The sequence below is a fragment of the Phocoena phocoena genome, chromosome 16 (assembly GCF_963924675.1).
Source record: "Phocoena phocoena chromosome 16, mPhoPho1.1, whole genome shotgun sequence".
NCBI classification, from domain to species: domain Eukaryota; kingdom Metazoa; phylum Chordata; class Mammalia; order Artiodactyla; family Phocoenidae; genus Phocoena; species Phocoena phocoena.
In genome coordinates this window covers 15787086-15803895 of record NC_089234.1, presented here as the reverse complement: position 1 = coordinate 15803895, position 16810 = coordinate 15787086, and the positions used below count along the sequence as shown (strand labels likewise).

General features: G+C 51.4%; 1 protein-coding gene across 1 annotated transcript in view; it reads right to left on the bottom strand.

Annotated features, from left to right (window-relative positions):
* Positions 1-10550, bottom strand: part of AFAP1L2 (actin filament associated protein 1 like 2) — a 98477-nt gene extending 87927 nt beyond the window's left edge. The window contains exon 1 of the mRNA XM_065894809.1: positions 10491-10550. Coding sequence (XP_065750881.1) covers positions 10491-10506 — 16 coding nt within the window. The 5' untranslated portion in view covers positions 10507-10550. The remainder of the gene's footprint in view (positions 1-10490) is intronic.
* Positions 10551-16810: the final 6260 nt, after the last annotated feature.

Sequence of the window (16810 nt, the reverse complement as noted above, 5' to 3'; positions counted from 1 at the left end):
GATGGACACTTGCCCACGGGGAAGCCAGGAGGTCAATGGGAAAAAATTATTTTAGTCAATGTTGAGCCTTCATGTTTGGAACGTTTATCCAAACTGTGGCGATGTTCTCAAGCTCCCCCCTGCGCAGATGCCAGGCCTTCCTCTGATGCTCATTTCCAGGGAGCTTGGGATGGCAGTGGAAGGGGCCCCACCCAGGGCTGAGACTACTTCTTCCACTCCTTGGAGGTGAGCAGGTCACAGGGCTGTTTAAGGACCAGCAGAGAGAGGGCAAGAACTCTGCTGGGCATCCCAGTCTTTGTGACTAGTCACATTAACCCGCCCTAGGTCAGGTGGGATGGCTGGCAAGCTTTCATGGTTAGCAAGTGACTTGGACCATGAGGGCTGGGGAAGGTGACCGTCTTTGCAGCAGGCAGTGTGGAGTGACACTTTCTAGGGCCTCATGAAGCAGCAGGGGCTGCACCGAACAGACTTCACCCAGGCCTCCTCTTCCAGGAAGGAATGAGATGCTCCTCGTTGGGCTGGGAGCATGCCCCATTTCCCACCCTGCCTCTGAGGTCATCAGCTCCTCCTGGGGAAGCCTGGAGTTCTAGCCTTGGCTGCTAGAAATAAGAGCAGAGACCTGGAGGCAAGGGGAGGCTCTCTCTTTCTGGGTCTTTCTGACCTTAGCTTCCTGGGGAAGATCCTTTTTCTAAAAATACAGGAGACCTGAACAGAATTAACAGAAAGAAAGAAAGAAAAAAAGAAGTGAGAAAGTGTGAGAAAGTCAAAAGGAAGAGAATAAAGGAATGAAGGAAGAGAGCAAGGGTTGGGGAGGGAGAAAAATAAGAGAGAGAGGACTTTGAATGTACAGAAGCAGGTGTGAGCCTGTGTGCGCCCAGGAGGGGTCTTGCAGCACCTAACACACACTCACACTTGCCGGAGCTGGTTTTGTCATCAACCTGACCTGCTTTGCCACAGTCTAAGTTTCAGGGCACCTGGGACATTACTGAGTCTCACCCCAGCTCAGGCTGCCGGCAGTGGCTCTCTCAGGAGAGCCTCAAGGGCTTCAGACACCTGGAACTGTCACCACACACTAGACAATGGCACCGGACCGTCAAACACACCATGACCCTCAGCCACAACTCCAGAAATACCATCCACAGAGACCCCATCTCCAAATCAGGCTAAAAGACATGTATCCAGCTCTGCCATGACTGTCATGGACCAGCCGCACTGCATCAGGCACTCGAGCAATAGGTGTGAGGTTGTCTGGTACTTGCTGCCTCTGTCCAAGCTCTGCCACATCACCATCCTTTACTTCCTTCCCCTTGTGCAAGAAGCTGCCCAGCAGAAGCCACAAGGGGCCTCTGTTAATGGAAGTACCTAGTGGTGGTGTCCATCTTCACTTCTTCAAAGAAAGTGCTAGAAGGGGATGCCACAAAAGGCCTGATGATGCAAAGGGCAGTAGGGTGGTGACCCTCTCAGGCTCATAAGAAGTCTGGGATTGTAAATGAGAGTATTTTCCCCCAAGGAGACCCAAGAGCATGAAGATGAAGATAAGATGCCCCCAGCAAACCTGCCACCCAGTAAGTCCCAGCCCTGATATCAGGGACACCCAGCACCCTCGGAGTTCCTTCCCAAAGGCCCGTGTTTGAATTTTAGTAAATCAGCTCAATATGTTCTAGGATTGTGGGTATTAAATAAGTCAGTGAAATCCCCAAACAATAAGCTCATTCAACACAATCTTTCTTCTCCCCCCTTCTGGGGACTTGAATATAGTTAACATGAATAAATCCTCTTGTGTAAAAACTGGGAGAGAAGAAAAAGGGGGGTGGAGGATGGAAGGAAATGGCAGGATTCCCACTTGTTGGTCTAAGAGGAAGGCTGACAGCCCTCAGAACCCCCCAAAAATGCCAGTAGGCCAGGGTAGCCTGGGGAGATGGTGGTAATCGTTTGCAGTCTGGGGAAGGAAGTATCTGGAATTTCCCCACCCATGCACTCCCAGCTTCTCCTCTGCAGCCCTCAAACTAGAATTCAAACTAGTACTGTTTGTACTCAACCTAGAAGTGGGTCCTTGGGCTGCCCCAAACCTGGTCCTTTCAAGGTGGACCCTCCACAAGCCAGGCCTGACCCTGCATCAGGGAAGATTCACTGCAAATATGCACAAAAAATATTCCCTGCCTCTACCCCACCCTCCACCACTGTCCCCCAACACAGTTGAGAAAATTGGGACTAAGGACTGCAATTATTCTATCATTATTCTGCTATTATTCAACAATTCTTCCTGGATACCCCAAGAACAGGTAGAACGGACCTGCCTCTGTGGGTAGCCAGTGTCCTGGACGCATTTATGATTAAGAAGAGTTGCATGTGTGAAATTCTCCTGTGTAATTCATGACTGAAAGTTATCTGGGCCCATATGGTCCTCAGGGATGGAAGTTCTGCAGCCTTCCAACCCACTGTACTTAATGAAGACGAGAAGACACACAGTCGGCTACCCGGGTCGTAGAGCCAAACACAGTTCACCTGAAGAACAGGCCAGTTCGACTTAGGGTTTGAGTTTCTGGGAAATGGGAACCACTAAGCTCTTCAGATTCCATTAGGACCACCAGAATGATACTTCCTCATTCACGGGGGATTCTGCATCCCGTCTCCTGGACTGGTGAGCAAGGGCATCACAAGGCTTTTCCCTGCCTGGAAACAAAAGGGCTGATCCCTCACCTCACATGGGAATAGGTGCATTATTTTGCTAAATCATGCCTCCTCCCCCCCTCAAAATCAATCCTAGCTAGCACACACATGCAGGATTGCCAAAATCAAGAGGTCAGCCAGGAAATAATTATGGTACAGACTCAATTCCAATTCAATAACTTTGCTGGTGAAAAAAAACAAAACAAAACAAAAAAAAGACAAACCTTGCAGCATAAAGCCTGCCAAAGTCAATACATTAGATCCATGTGTGTGTAGCAGAAGAGTTCCCAGGGTGGGAACCCAGAGCTAATGCTTCAATATTCCATGACCCTCCTGGGCACATCTGCTGCCTGGGTTTTAGGAGACCTGCTTTTCCTTTTCTCTAAATAGAGGGAGAGCTTCCACCATCACCCTGTCTGTGCCTCACAGTAAGTCTCTCGCGTTTAGCATACCGTCCCATAGTCATTTTGTTTTGCACCAAAATTCTTCACTGTCTTCTGCCGCCCCTCCAGATGGCTGCAGGCATGACCACACCAAGACCTCAGATGCTATTTACAACCTGTGATGGCCAACCACATGCTTGATCGATTCTTCATCTTATACCACAGTGTCACAAATGGCTAGTGTTTGTTTTAAAGTCAGCTTTCTGGAGGTATAATTTACACAAAGAAAGAAAAAACCAAAAACGCTTCCCTGTTGACCGTACAGCTCTAGAACTGTGTAACCACCACCACTATAAAGATGCAAAAAAAAATGAAGATTTGTATCATTCTAGAAATTTCCCTCCTGCTCCTTTGTGGTGAACCCCTTGTCCCAGCCCCTGGTAGCTACTGACCTGTTTCCCTTTCCGACAGTTTTGCCTTTTCCAGAAAGTCACATAAGTGGAATCATGCAGTGTGACTGCAGACTTTTCAAGTCTGGCTTCTCTCCCCTAGGATGACTGGTGGATGTCCTTCGTGGTTAGTTGCAAACGGCTAGTTTTTAAGCTTTGGGCTTCTGCTTTCTTGTCAAAGAGACAAAATAACTGGCTCTAGTTCGTCTTTGCTACGGAGCAACCACATGTTCGATTTAGAGCCTTTTAATAAAGCTGAGGCCTGGGAACAAGGCGGCCCACCATCTCGGGTCGGCCCGGGACTAAGGGATTTCCTGAGACTCGGCACTTTCAGTGGCAAAACCAGGAAAGTCCCAGGCGAACTGGGACAGCTGGTCACCCTCCTTGGGAAAGACACCTCCACCGGCAGGAATGCACATGGCCCCGCTCAGATTCCTTCTGGGAGAAGCGGGCTGCTCTCTCAGAGCTAACAGCTAACCATCCTTCCTCCATGTAATCAGGAGCAGAAGGCCAAGTTGCTGGGGCACAGCTCACCACACTCAACAGGCCTGCTGCTGTCTTTGATATCCCTGGGAGGGGTTCAAGGAAGTGAGAGGAGAACTCAGGGGTCTGTTTAGGAAACAACAGAGCAGGGCTTCTGTTGCTGTCGGTGCCCCTCCCTGCTCCTCCCTGCAATTTAAGGCCCACGGAGAGACGGGACGTGAAAATACGCTGGGCTCATCTGGCTTTGCACCAGTGCAGCACGACGCCCAGGGTAACGCAGGCTCCCACATCTTCTACACGTCCTCCCTACTCCCTCTCAATGGAGTTTTTTGTTAGTTTGTTTTAAGACCAACTAGGGAGAAGGGGAGAGCCAAGTGACAGAAAATTAGTAAAGAGCTTGAAGTTCTAGTTAGAATTTAAGGGTCTCTCCTATATAAACTTACTGAGACAGCAAAGAAGTTCCTTGCCCAGCTCCTTTCCAGCTGACCTCAAGGGGATTACACAGATGCTCTGAGAAGCTAGGCTGCCTGGGAACAGGCCGAACATCCCCGCTCAGAGCTCCCAACAGCTTCGCAAAGCATGTGATGGGCACAGCTGGTGCCCAAATTAACGGTGAGGAACCACCCAACCCCCAAGAAGGCAGGAACTGGTGGGGCCAGGACGACATCACCGAGGTTTCAGGGTGTTTGCTCCCCTGAATTAATACAACGTTGCCCCTTACAAGTACAGCACAGAAGCTCTTAACAATTATTCCATCAAGCAGCAGTTAGTAATCATTATCCTCACTCGTACAGGTGAGGAGACAAGGCCCAGAGAGATTAATTGACTTGCCCAAGGTCGCACAGCGAGTTAGTGGCAAAGGTCAGATTAGAACCCTGAGCCCCGGAGTGCCCAGGCTGGCGCCCAGCTCCACGAGATCCCTCAGCCATCGGTCCAGAGCATGGGCAGAGCCAAGTCTGTGCCCTCGGGAGCCCTGGAGGCCAGGTGAGCTTCTGCAGAGGGCACAGGCGGGCTCATACTCACAAGCAGAAACCTGCAGCATCCTTCTCTGTACCACCAGACAGCAACACCCCTGTGCTGGAACAGACAGAAACAAGGCTCAAGTCGGGAAAGCCAAGGGTGGCCACTGCTGGCTTGCATCTCCACTTCTGGAATCTGGCTTTGCGAGCATGCCTCATTTCCCTTTGTGACCCAGGGCTGCTCCTGAGGGCCGGAACCTGAGAGAGGAGGCACTCCTGTTGCCTGCAATTCCTTCCTTCCTTCATTCCCCCGTCTTGTCTCAGGCACGCACTATGTGCACTAGGGGCTGAGGGGGAGGGATCCTTGGAGGAGAGAGATACCCCTGTCTTGAAGGGGCTTCAGGGGAGACAGACACAGAGGCATATAATGATAAGACAATGTGACTTTAATTCAACAAACAGTTTTTGAGCACTTAACGATGTGCTACACCTAACATAGTGAGGGAACACAGAACAACTCAGGGGAGGCTTCATGGAAGAGGAGGCATGTGGGCCAGGTCCTGAAGACGGAGGAGAGTTTCACTGAGTGGCTAATCCCTTCCTGGCTAAAAGGACGCTGATAAGGAATGAGCCTGAAAACTGCTCCTAGAACTTCTTTCTAAATAAGCCCTTGCTGTTATTAGAACAGGAATCTGCCCTTTAGAAACTCACTTCTCAGGGATCTCTTATCTTGGTTGTGACTTGCTGAGCTGTTGCTTAATCTCTTTCGGCCTCAGCGGATCTGTCTCTCAAATGGAAGCGAATAATCCTGCATTTCAGAGAGTGGCTCCAGGCTTTGGAGACACGTTCACACAAAGGTCCTTGAGAAACAAATTCCTCACATGTCCGATGGCATTCTCTTTCCCACCAAAGCTGCCTTTCTCCACTCTCAACAGGAAATTGGTTTTATTTATAAGAATCACAGTCCTAAACTGGAGTTTGCTGGGCTGCCCACATTCCCTCCCTCATTTTCCTCCCCTCCTCAAGACATATCCTCCCTCCAGAGATTCCTCAGCAACCACAGAGCAAGTAGCATTGAAGAGTGCTCGGAAAACCTGATGGCCAAACACTGGGGGGTGTTTTCTAGAAGGGGAAACTGAGGCCTGGACAGCTCAGCATCTCGCCTGATCAAGCAGATCCCTTGGGACTCCCGGTTCCCAAGCTGCTGCCTCTTCCTCGCACCCTGACTGTTCTCCCTTCCATTTCAGCCTGGGTTCTGGGCAGACGTGCCATCCTCCCTTGGCTTGGGGAAAGTCTCCCTTCTCTGGATGACAGAAGTCTCTAGAGAAACATTTCCCATCATTAAAGGGATTTGGAAGAAAACTGGCACAGCTTCCTTAGCTTTGAAGCTCCTCGGCCCCTCCCGGCCCTTTAATGGTCCTTGGAACCAGCCCAGTTCCCAGAGCTCCCGCCCCTTCAGAAGAGGGGAAGGGCCGAGAGCAGAATTCCCCCACCCCTCCTGGCCTTTCAGCACCAAAGGTGACCTCTCAGTATTTGTTTCAGACCATTTCATTGCCAAGGCATCAAGGGCTCCCACACAAAGAGCTTCAAAGTCAGGAGGGCTTGGGGTCAAGTACAACCATGAGCAAACCCTGAGCTTCGGATTCTGAAGCATCACACTGGAGACTGTTTTTCAGCAGCTTCCCCACAGCCTTTTAAAGCCCATAACAGCTTCAGGTGAATTACATTAGATTTCTGTAGGTATCACAAGATTTGGTTAAACCACATCATGGGAGTATGGAGGGGGTATCCGTCTCACTCCACACGCGCTCTTAGTTTTCCAGGTGAGGAAAGTGTTATATAATTATCTTTTTTCAATGGTTCTCATTGTTGGCTACACACTAGAATCACCTAAAAAACACGCTTAAGCCGAACCCTTAGACCAATTAAATCAGAATGTCTTGGGTGGGGTCTATGCATCCATATTTTTTAAAGCTCCCTGGATGTTTCCCACATGTGTCTAAAGTTAAGACCCTCTGCTTTAAGTAGAACTTCAACTGGGAAAATCTGAGCTCCTAGACATGGAAAAACAACACATTCAGATGATTCTTCTGAAGGTGAAATGAATATTATCAATCTGTTTATCTCTTTTAATTAGTTTTCCTTTTTTGGACCTTCCCTGACCACAGATCTCAGGATTCCCACATAAGCTTTCAAGTATTTTTACTGGCTTGACTCTTCACAGCTCATCTCTACCTTCCAGTACCCTAGAACCAAGTGCCCTCTCCCAAAAATCAGGTGATATGATTCAGAAACCAAAGAATACAGGAAAAGAATGATACACTTTCAACCAATTACTGTGATCCAAATTAAAGTGACTATCTCAACCTTGCATGTTTGTATCCAAGTGTGACACAATTTCAGGAAGCTTTGGCATGGACTTCCAAGTGCAATACCACAGACAGTAGGTCAGTCACATTTGGCCCTGGACACACTCACCAGCTGGAAGAGCAGTAGGAACCAGAATCCTTGACTACATGGTGTGAATTCAGCCAGTGGGCTTATGCAGTGATACAAGGATGCCCTTATGAGATTCATAAATATGTAAACACCCAAGGATGGGAACGGTCTCAACGTACCCCGCAGGGCTTAGCACAGCTAAGACAACACCAAAGAGATTCACGTACAAGACACAGCAATTCTACCATCACTTTCTAGGACAACTCTTAATAAAAGCTCCACCTCTCTGGGGAAGACACCCTCACCTACTGCCTCCACCACCACCTTGTTTTTGCTTAAGAGAATCATGGCTGTCTCCAGAATGGCTTAGAAGGGATGAGGAGAAAGCCTGGAAATGTTTCTGCATTACACACAGGGTGATATTCCAGTCTTTACCTCCAGACGTCTCTTTACCTCTTACAGGACAATGGAAAGTCAGCCCAGAGCCTAAGAATGATAGGCTGGTTTTGGAGATGCCCAATATGTGACATGTAGGCTGGGGAACGTGGAAAACAGTTTCTCCTACGTGGACTGATCTGTGAGATTTACAAATGAGAGAAAACATTTTGAGAATCTGGAGATGGTGATGAGGCATTCAACCTATTTGTGAGGAGAGAGAGCTCAAAACTGGGAACTTAGAAACACAGAAGGAGACATTTAAATAACAAATTTAAAAGCGTCACAAACAATTCTTTACAATTTTTACCTATGTTCTGAGAGCCCAAGTATACCTTGCTCTTCCATTTAATTTTGTTGTTAAAACCACCATACCTAGTCATTCCATAATTATTCAATCTTACCAAAAAAAAAAAAAACATCCCTCACTCTCTGACAAGCAAGAGACTACAGATACTAGTAAGAGTTGCACTGGTTAATGGAAGATTGGGTCCAACATGCTTAGTTTTGCACAGATCAACTTTTCAATCAATGACTGTTCAAAGCACAACTCAGCTTCTCCAGTGAACGGGGAATTCTACATCCCTGGTGAAGCGGGGGATCCCCAAATTCCTTGGCTTAAAGGTCTAGTAAACATTAGTAGCATTCACCAGTGAAACCTGGAGATTTTTCTCCATAGTCAAACACCAAAAGATGAGCTGGATTAGCCTCTGCAGTCCAGATAATTCTCAGATGTATTCGCTTATCACTCGCTGTGCTTGATTTACTGCAAAATGAGGAGGCAGATACATGTGTTACCAGAAACATAAACACTCTGAACGGGAAACTAAATTTCCTTCAGTTGGCGAAAACCTCTCAGAGATCTTTGAGGGTGGGAGGATGTTAAACCCCCAAGAGGAAAAGATAAGAAGACTTTCTCAGGTTAAGGGCCAAGTCAAAAGCTATTAATACAAAAACCTTCTGATAATAACTGGGCATTTGGAAAGACGACACAAAATGTTATCATTTGCCCTAACTCAGAAGGATTAATATACTGATTTGATAATGTAGCTTACAACCAGGACCTTAAATCAGCAGCTAACACAATTCAGGAAGGGCAGACTCTGAGCTGGAAGTGGCCCTCAGGGAGGCGACTCAAGTCTCGAATTCCCTGGGAGGGTCCCTCCCGGGTCCCTCCCAAAGGGCGGAGGGGCCCCAGCCGGGTGGGGAGCAGCAAATTACAATTTTAGAAGGAGAGGGCCTGTGGCTTCCTCAAGGGTTCTAAGACGACCGAAGCACGCGTTCAGGCACAAAACTGATGTGATCTCAGCAGAATCTGAGACAAAAAACCACCCGCTTAGAAATGTGAGAGAGGCTCCAGGGAGGGTTCACAGAAAACGAAAAAAGAAAGGTTTTCAACTAATTTAACTCGGTCTCCCCAGCTGGCTTCTGTGCTCCTGGCAAAGACCCTTCCTTTACATGTGAAGCCCTGCCCAAGATTTAGTTCTTTCACCCTCACCTGTAACCAGGTGACCCAAATAAGGAAAAAAAAAAAGAAAAATCAAAAGATACAACTAGTTTAGGGGACCAAAGCTGAGCCCTAAAAGTTTGTCAGTTCAGAAATGAGAAACCACTGGAGTGAGATTCCTTGGGAATCTGAGCGGCCTCCTTTATTACTCTCTCCCAGGGGGAAATAAATATAGAAACAGTATTTCCTTTTGCAGGTTTGGCAGAGACGAGTCCAGGACGAGAAAGTGCAAGAAGCTTTCCCAAAGGAAAGGAGTTGGCGGAGGGGTCCGGGGGGGTCCCCGCAGCGTCATGCTTAAGGGGCAGCTCTTCAACCTCCTTTTCCAAACGATGTGCAATCCGAGGCTTCTAGACTCCAGCCGCGGCGCTCTAAGCACGGGAGCGAGTCGGGCACAACCAGCACACCAGGGTTTGGCCGAGATCCCCGGCCCAGGCCAACCCCAAAACTTGCCCAGCTGATTACGAGCTAAGCCCTTGGGCTGAGACGCGCTCCACCTGCCGGGCACCCCGCTCTGCCGCCAATCCCTGCACCTCGCTCTTGCTTGGGGGTAAAGCAGCGGAGAAGGGCTCGGAGAGAGACAGTTTACCGGGGCAGCTGAACGACTGGGATGGCCCGACCAAGCCCGGAAGAAAGCTGCGCGCCCACCCCCAACTTACGCCCAAGCGCATCCCCTCGCAGGCTTTCTCCGGGTTTGCAAGAAGCCCTCCACTCCGGCTGGCGCCCGCTCGAGAAACCCCAACTACCTGCCCCTTTGCCCCCCAAGCAGCCCCGCACTGTTCCGACCTCACTCGGGAACTCCTCGGCCTCGCTCCATCTTTCCGGGGCGACCGGGGCTTAGAGGGTGGGTCTCCAAGCGCACCCCGGGTCCTCCAACAGGTGAGAAGCCTCGCCACGCCGACCCCGGCCCTCCGCGCCTGGGAGGATCAAAGCTCCCGGGCCGCAGCCGCCACCTAGGAGTCCGCTCTACCAGCCCGCGGCGCCGCTGTGGCCCGGGTCTTCGGCCCAGATCCGGGCTGGGCGGGGGCAGCCGGCCTGGCTCACCTGAGCCCCGGCGGGACGCGAGGCGCACCTGGTGACGCCTCTCGCTATGCCCGGCCTTGCTTTCCGGCGTGGCGCGGGGCGAGTAGGTGTTGGGGGCGCGCCGGCCCGGGACCCGCGTCCTCACCTTTGAACCGCTCCATCTGGGCCGCGGCGTGCGCTCCTCGCGGCTCGGCTCCGGCGCTGCGCTCTCTGCGCTCGGCTCCGCGCCCAGGGCTGCCGCGCTGGCCCCTCCCCGTGAGGTCACGCTCGCGGCGGGACCTCCTGGCGCGCCTGGCGCGCCCGGGGCCCTCGGACCCGGTCCCCTCCCGGCGCGCCGGCCCCGCAGAGGAACTCTGCGGCCGGCCTGGGCGGACCTTCAGCGCTCAAGTCCGTGCGCGCCCCAGGCCCCACTCCCGCGGCCGCGGCCGCTTGGCAGCTGCTTCACGTCCCGGCCCCGGGATGGCGGGAGGGAGACCGAGACGTGCCCAAACCCTGGGGGAGGCCCCGGGGAGGGGCGGGCCTACGAGAGCCGTTCTTCCAGCCGCCGGGCTGCGAACCCACTGCCGAGAGCGGGAGACTGAGAGCTCAGTCAGAAGGCAGATAGGTGCCTAGAGCGCCCCCCGCTCGACCCCCGGGCCCGCGCCCTTTCGCCTTTGGCATTTCTCGAGGGGAGACGTGGGGAGAGCGCTGGGGTCAACTGAGCCCGCCCCCAGTTCTTCGGGAATCGCTCCCACCCTCTCGCAGTCTCTCTGGGCAGCCGATGGCACACACATCTACTTGCTGTCTTTTACCCCAGCCTAGGTTCCCTGGGCGCGTTGTGCCAGGCTCTTCTGAGAAAGACTAGGATTTCTAGAGCCGCCTAGATGAATGGGGGGGGCGCCGGGTTTCTGGGCTGGCGCAGCGCCAACCGCCCTGGAGGGGTACCATCTCTTCCATAGGGAGCTCAATCGTGGCTCTAACTGCACCCTGCACCACAGCTGCCACCAAGGTCCACACTTCTGTCCTTTACATTTTTTTGTTATTTTGGGGGTTTTTTTTTGCCATCGATCCCTCCACTCTCTCACGCCCTCTCAACATGCCCATGTCCTCCCCACCTGCCCCCAAAGAAGATCCGTGTTTTCCTTTAAACTTCCGTTTTCACTTTAAAATCTCAATCACAGTTTTTTGCTGAACGTCTGGTTTTTCAACATGTCTTCCCCAACTTCCCTGAAGGAACACTTAAGGATGATTTGTTGTTGCTGTTTTCTAAAAGATATCCTAATTCTTCCTTGGAACAGCAGTTAGCTCTGATGTTTGGAAACCTTCTGTCCCAGCAGTCTTAGAAATGTTTTTCTCAGTTCCATTAGCAGCTAACATCCATGGAGCCATCCTCACAAACCAGGCACGAGGCTGAGGGCTGTACCTGCGCAGCCTTTACTTTTCCCAATAACCCTGTGAATTATTTCTGTCATGTAGTTGAAGAAACTGAGGCTTACAGAGGTTAAACAACTTGCCCAAAGTCACACAGCTAAAAGAGGACACAGCAGGCATTAAGCTCACGTGGTCTGCTTCCAGATGTTTATTCACAAAACTTTCCTGGAGCTCATAGGAAGTACCAGGCTGTCTGTCACTGTCTTGGGGAGCACGCAGACAAGTGAACAATGATGGCCCAGCCAGGTAGGGGCTCTGATTAGACCCAAGCACAAGGGATTCTGGAAGCCCAGTGGAGGGCCCTGATCCAGCCTGGAAAAGCCTCCTAAGCCTTCTACAAGAGGGGATGGCTGAGCTGAGTCTTAAAAGATGAGTTAGAGCTAGGGTGATGACAGGAGAGGCAAAGTGACTGCAGCCTTCCAGGCAGAAAGGACAGTGGGGACAATGGCAAAGAGGCCACACCAAGGCTCTGTGCCTGAGCACAGGGCGTGAGGGAGATGGAAGGGCCAAGGCGGACGCTGCGGTTTCCAGCAACTTAGATGACCAGGTGGTGAGTGTCCCCAGTCAGTCAGTCCTCAGATATTTATTACCTGAGCCCCTGTCAGGTGCCAGGCGCTACCAGGCACTGCAGAGCGTGTGAGTCAGGTGGCCGAGGGACTGCTGGTAGGAGTGTAGGGTGGGACGACAAGCAGGAAAGGAGCTGAGCGTCCCTGAGTCAGACGCAGAGAAGTGTTAGCAGGTTGGGATGTTGCGGGCAGAATGTGAAGGGCCCCCAGCATCTCCAGGCGGCTTAGAGTCCTGGATCTGAGCCTTCAAACTCACCCCCGTACATTACTTCAATTCTCGCAGCCACTCTTCCAGGTGGGCCCGGCTCACGGGGGTTCAAAAAATAGGAAAAGTGAAGGTTGCAGCAAGAATGCAAGCATCTCAGGGGACCAGGGGACAGGAAATAGTGTTCAGGGGGCCTTGGGAAGCTGGGACAGGGAACCGGGTCGGGACGGAGGGTGCTCTTGCTTTTTTGTGTTCTCCCTTGTCCCTCCCTTTCCCCATCTTGCAAATGGCCAGGCCTGGTGCCCACCCTCCCGTGTACAGTGTCCATCACTGGGTCCCGGGTTTCCTTTCAAGTTCTCAAGAAGAATCTGATCGTGTAGCTCGTTGTTTTGAAAGCAGCCTCAAGTCTGGTGGCTGGTCACTCTTGGGCAGATTTCAGCTCCAGCTGTCAGCTGGGGCCAGTGGGGAGAGGTTACATGGTCCAGCCCCACTCAGCAGGGCCTTTGTTCCAGCTGACCCTCCCAGAGGGATAAGAGCAGGGTTGGCTCTGACTGAGCTCACTAAGTATAAAAGGTAGGGTTAAACTACCTCCATCCTATGAATGAGAGGAGTTAGGGCCTCGCCAAAGTCACCAAGTTAGGTATCTCTCCTTCAGAATCCAAACTCAGGTTTCCTGATTCCAGACCCTGTGCTGTGTCACACCCCTGAGTTCCGGCTTTCCCGGGGCTCTAACTGGACAGGGCTTTACCCCAGCCAGTCCTCTGGTAGCTGTCTCTGTAAGCACTTCCTGTAACGGCAACCCCTCTCTGCAGGCTGGGGAGGGGGAGGCTCGATATCCCTATCATGCCTACTCCCTCCCCCCCCAACCACCCCCCACCCCACCCCTACCCACCCCCTGGCTCCAGCGCGTTAATTACCTCTTCCTAAATCCTCTCTAGTTTATCATGGAAACTTGGCAAATCCCAGAGCCTCTAGACAAACAGAAATCAATCGGAAATGTATGCAGAGTGAATTTAAAATGGAACTTCACTGCCCTTTGCAAGAATGAAACCGAAACACTACTTCAAACCATCAGTAGGAATCAGGCCTCTGGAAAGCTCAGTACTGTTTCCCCCTCTCTCCAAGTGCTGGGTGTGGTTTAACCCTGTGTCTTCAGTCACTCTGCAACTTCCACAAACGAGCCACTCACATTCAAATTATAATTCATTGAGTTTCTGGCCTCCGGGATCAGACAAGCTGGTTTCCTTCTCAACCTTCTGAGGGCTATGACCGACCCCACCCCATACCATAGGATCCCAAATGGGCTGTTCTGTTGCAGGCAGTCCTGAAACCAAACTGAGTACCCCCAGCCTGGAGTGTAGGTGGTGGGTGGGTGTGGGGTGGAGGTGCACCGGGCCCTCTGGGTGTGCAGGTGAAAGTGTCGGCGACACAGATGACTGAAGGGCTGCTTCTCCCTTAATTCCTAAACCAATTCTCGGCACCAGACAGCTTTCTTCAACCGCAAAGGGGTTGAGGCTGTTGCCAGCTGGGGCAATGAAGAGGGAAGCCCAGTTTTACAAGATTTATCCTGTTTGATTCTCACAACCATCCAGGCGGCCCATACTATTTCCCCTTACGTCACACATGGAGAACCTAAGTAACTTGCCCGAGGTCACCACTGGGCAGGACCCAAGCCAGTCCCATTTGAACAGCATCTCTGACCCAACTACCGAGGAGTAGAAATGCTGCATCCTATGGTACCTCTGTGTTTAACTTTTTGAGGAACCACCAAAATATTTTCCCCAGTGGCTCCACCATTTTACATTCCCACCAGCAATGCACACGTGCTGCAATTTCACCTCCTCACCAACACTTGTTTTCCATTTTTTAAAATTACTCCCATCCTAGTGGGTTTCTTTATTATTTTAAGTCTCTGAAGTCAACATGGCATGAAGTTAACATTTCTTAAATCTGAGTCGTTGCTACAAGAGTGTATTTTATATTATACAGTGAGGACCGCTGGCTGGAGTTCAACCCTCTCGGAGTTTTACATTTGAGGAAACCAAGGCCTGGAATCTTGAAGTAGGAAGTGTTCACTCAATATTCAGGTGCTTGAGCCTCTCAGCCAGCATGTTTGAAATACTCCAGAATTTAAAAACAAAAGAAAACCATAAATATTTGGCCTACAGAAAGCAAGCAAATCTAGGCTGAGAGCGAGTAGATAGAGGCGAGGAGAGTGGGGCGGTCGGAGGAGGGGGATTCCTGGGCGCCCCTCTGGTTGGACTCTGTGCCAGAGCCCACAGTGGGTAGCTTGATAGGGAAAAGCAGGAAGTGCCAGTGCCACTCCCTGGTCTCCTGGTGCCCTTACCTCCGTAGCAGGGCTGGCACAGCAGAGGGATACAGGCCTACAAACTGGGGAGAATGTGAGCTTTTGACTGAACCTCTAGGAAATCTTCAGCTTGGAAAAAACACTCCTGGTCTATTCTGGCCAATATTCCTATAATGATTTGATTTCTATAAAGGGGCTATTTATGTTTATAACTTTCCTTAAAATATTCCTATCAGGTAGAGTAGACGAAAGGTGACTTTCCGAAGATCTACGTAACTGAAGATCAAAGAATCCAAGAATGTCCCTTTGGAAGTAGTTGGACACAGGACCCCTTATTTCATACCAGAGAGGCCTGTGATTCCAGGAGCAGGTCTGCTTGTCCAGGTCATGCTGGGGGTCAAGTGCTCATGGCCCAGGGCCCATGGCCCCTCTGGGCCTCCCTTCTGTGGTCTGAGCGTCCTGGGTCCTCCTTGGTCCCTAGGACCGTGGATGGGCAGGGCTGCTGGGTTTCCTGACTCCGTGTACAAAGGTCACATTCTGTTCTCACAGCTCTGCGGTGCCAGCTGGGCCGCACACTTCCTCTCAACTCTGGAAAAGCACACTGGAGGTTTTCATAAACGACTCCCACACCATCCCCATTCTGATGTGCCGCCCCCCACTCTCCAGAGAGATCCAGGATTGACTCTCCTTCATCACCTTTCTCCCTTTCCTCCTGAAGTTAGCTAACAGGTAAGATTCTCAAACACTCAGCTGGGTCTTCTCTCCAATAAATTGGGACTGTGGGAGTGAAAGGACACATTCTCCGGTCATCTTCCCACCAAATCGGAGGCTCTGAAACTCGGTGGACACAAGCATCCTCGCTCTGTCTTTTCCTCTCTCCGTGTTGTCGCTCCTAACACTTGCCCCAGCCCATCTCTAGGCCCTTTGCCTCCCATTTCCTGCCTTGATTCCCAGTCCATCGATGCAGAACATTTCACAGCTGTCGGGAAACTTGGAATCAACAGCGAATACGACCGTGTGACCTGACGCTCGGGATGCAGGAACCCAGAGAGGTGCCAGCACCAACCCAAGAGGGCCAGCAGCTGGCAGGTGGCACCAGAGCCCAGACACAGTATCCAGCAAGAGCTCTTCTTCCAGCTGCTTCTGCTCAGGGCTCGGCTGCCCTTTCTCCTGGGTAGTCCTAATCCTGTATCATCCTGGATCATACAGTAGCCCTGACACTTGCCTGAAGTCTGGTGCCTGGGCAGTTGTCAGGGTCTTGATCTTGGATTCACTTCCTTGATTGTTTTTGCTGACTCTTCCCGTGGTCGCTAAGATCATCCTTTCTCAGATGAGGCTCAGAGAGAAATGCAGCTGGACCAGAACTGGCAGCCCCGCAGGTTCTTCAGAGTCCCCAGATAAGGCCACCTTGCAGAGGAAGCATTCATTTGTGCCTGGAAGCAGAGTACTTCCTGCTTCCTTTCCTGAACTCCCTTCCCCTGCAGAGTCCCAGCTGTCCTTCCAGACCCAGCCCAGAGGCCTTTCTCCTCCATCCAGTCTTCCCAGAATGTTTCGAAAGGACTGAAGGATTGAAAAGATTCTTGAACTCCTGTAACACTTGCCCCCTCCCCCCCCAGATCCATTTCTCATTTAATAACAGAAAAAAATGACTGTCTTTTTAGGTCTGAGTCTCTCCAAATAGCCTGTAGGATCCTGTGAGCAGGAGCCCAGTATAGGCCCCTAGATAGCCCACCAGTCAGGACTGGCAAGTCTTGGGTGCCTGGGATTTAGAGATTGGTGGTGGGCCCACAGATCCTGCCACAAGCCCACAGCCGCTCACGCAGGCGCAGCCACCTCTCTGCAGTCGGTGCTTCCCCAACACTGCGCTACCAACAGGCTTAGCTCCCCAAGGCCTCTTGGGGCTTCCTGGGCCCCATACCAGGCCAGAACAGCTCAGCCTGTTAATCCTTCTCCATCTAGCAAGGCTGAGCTTCTTC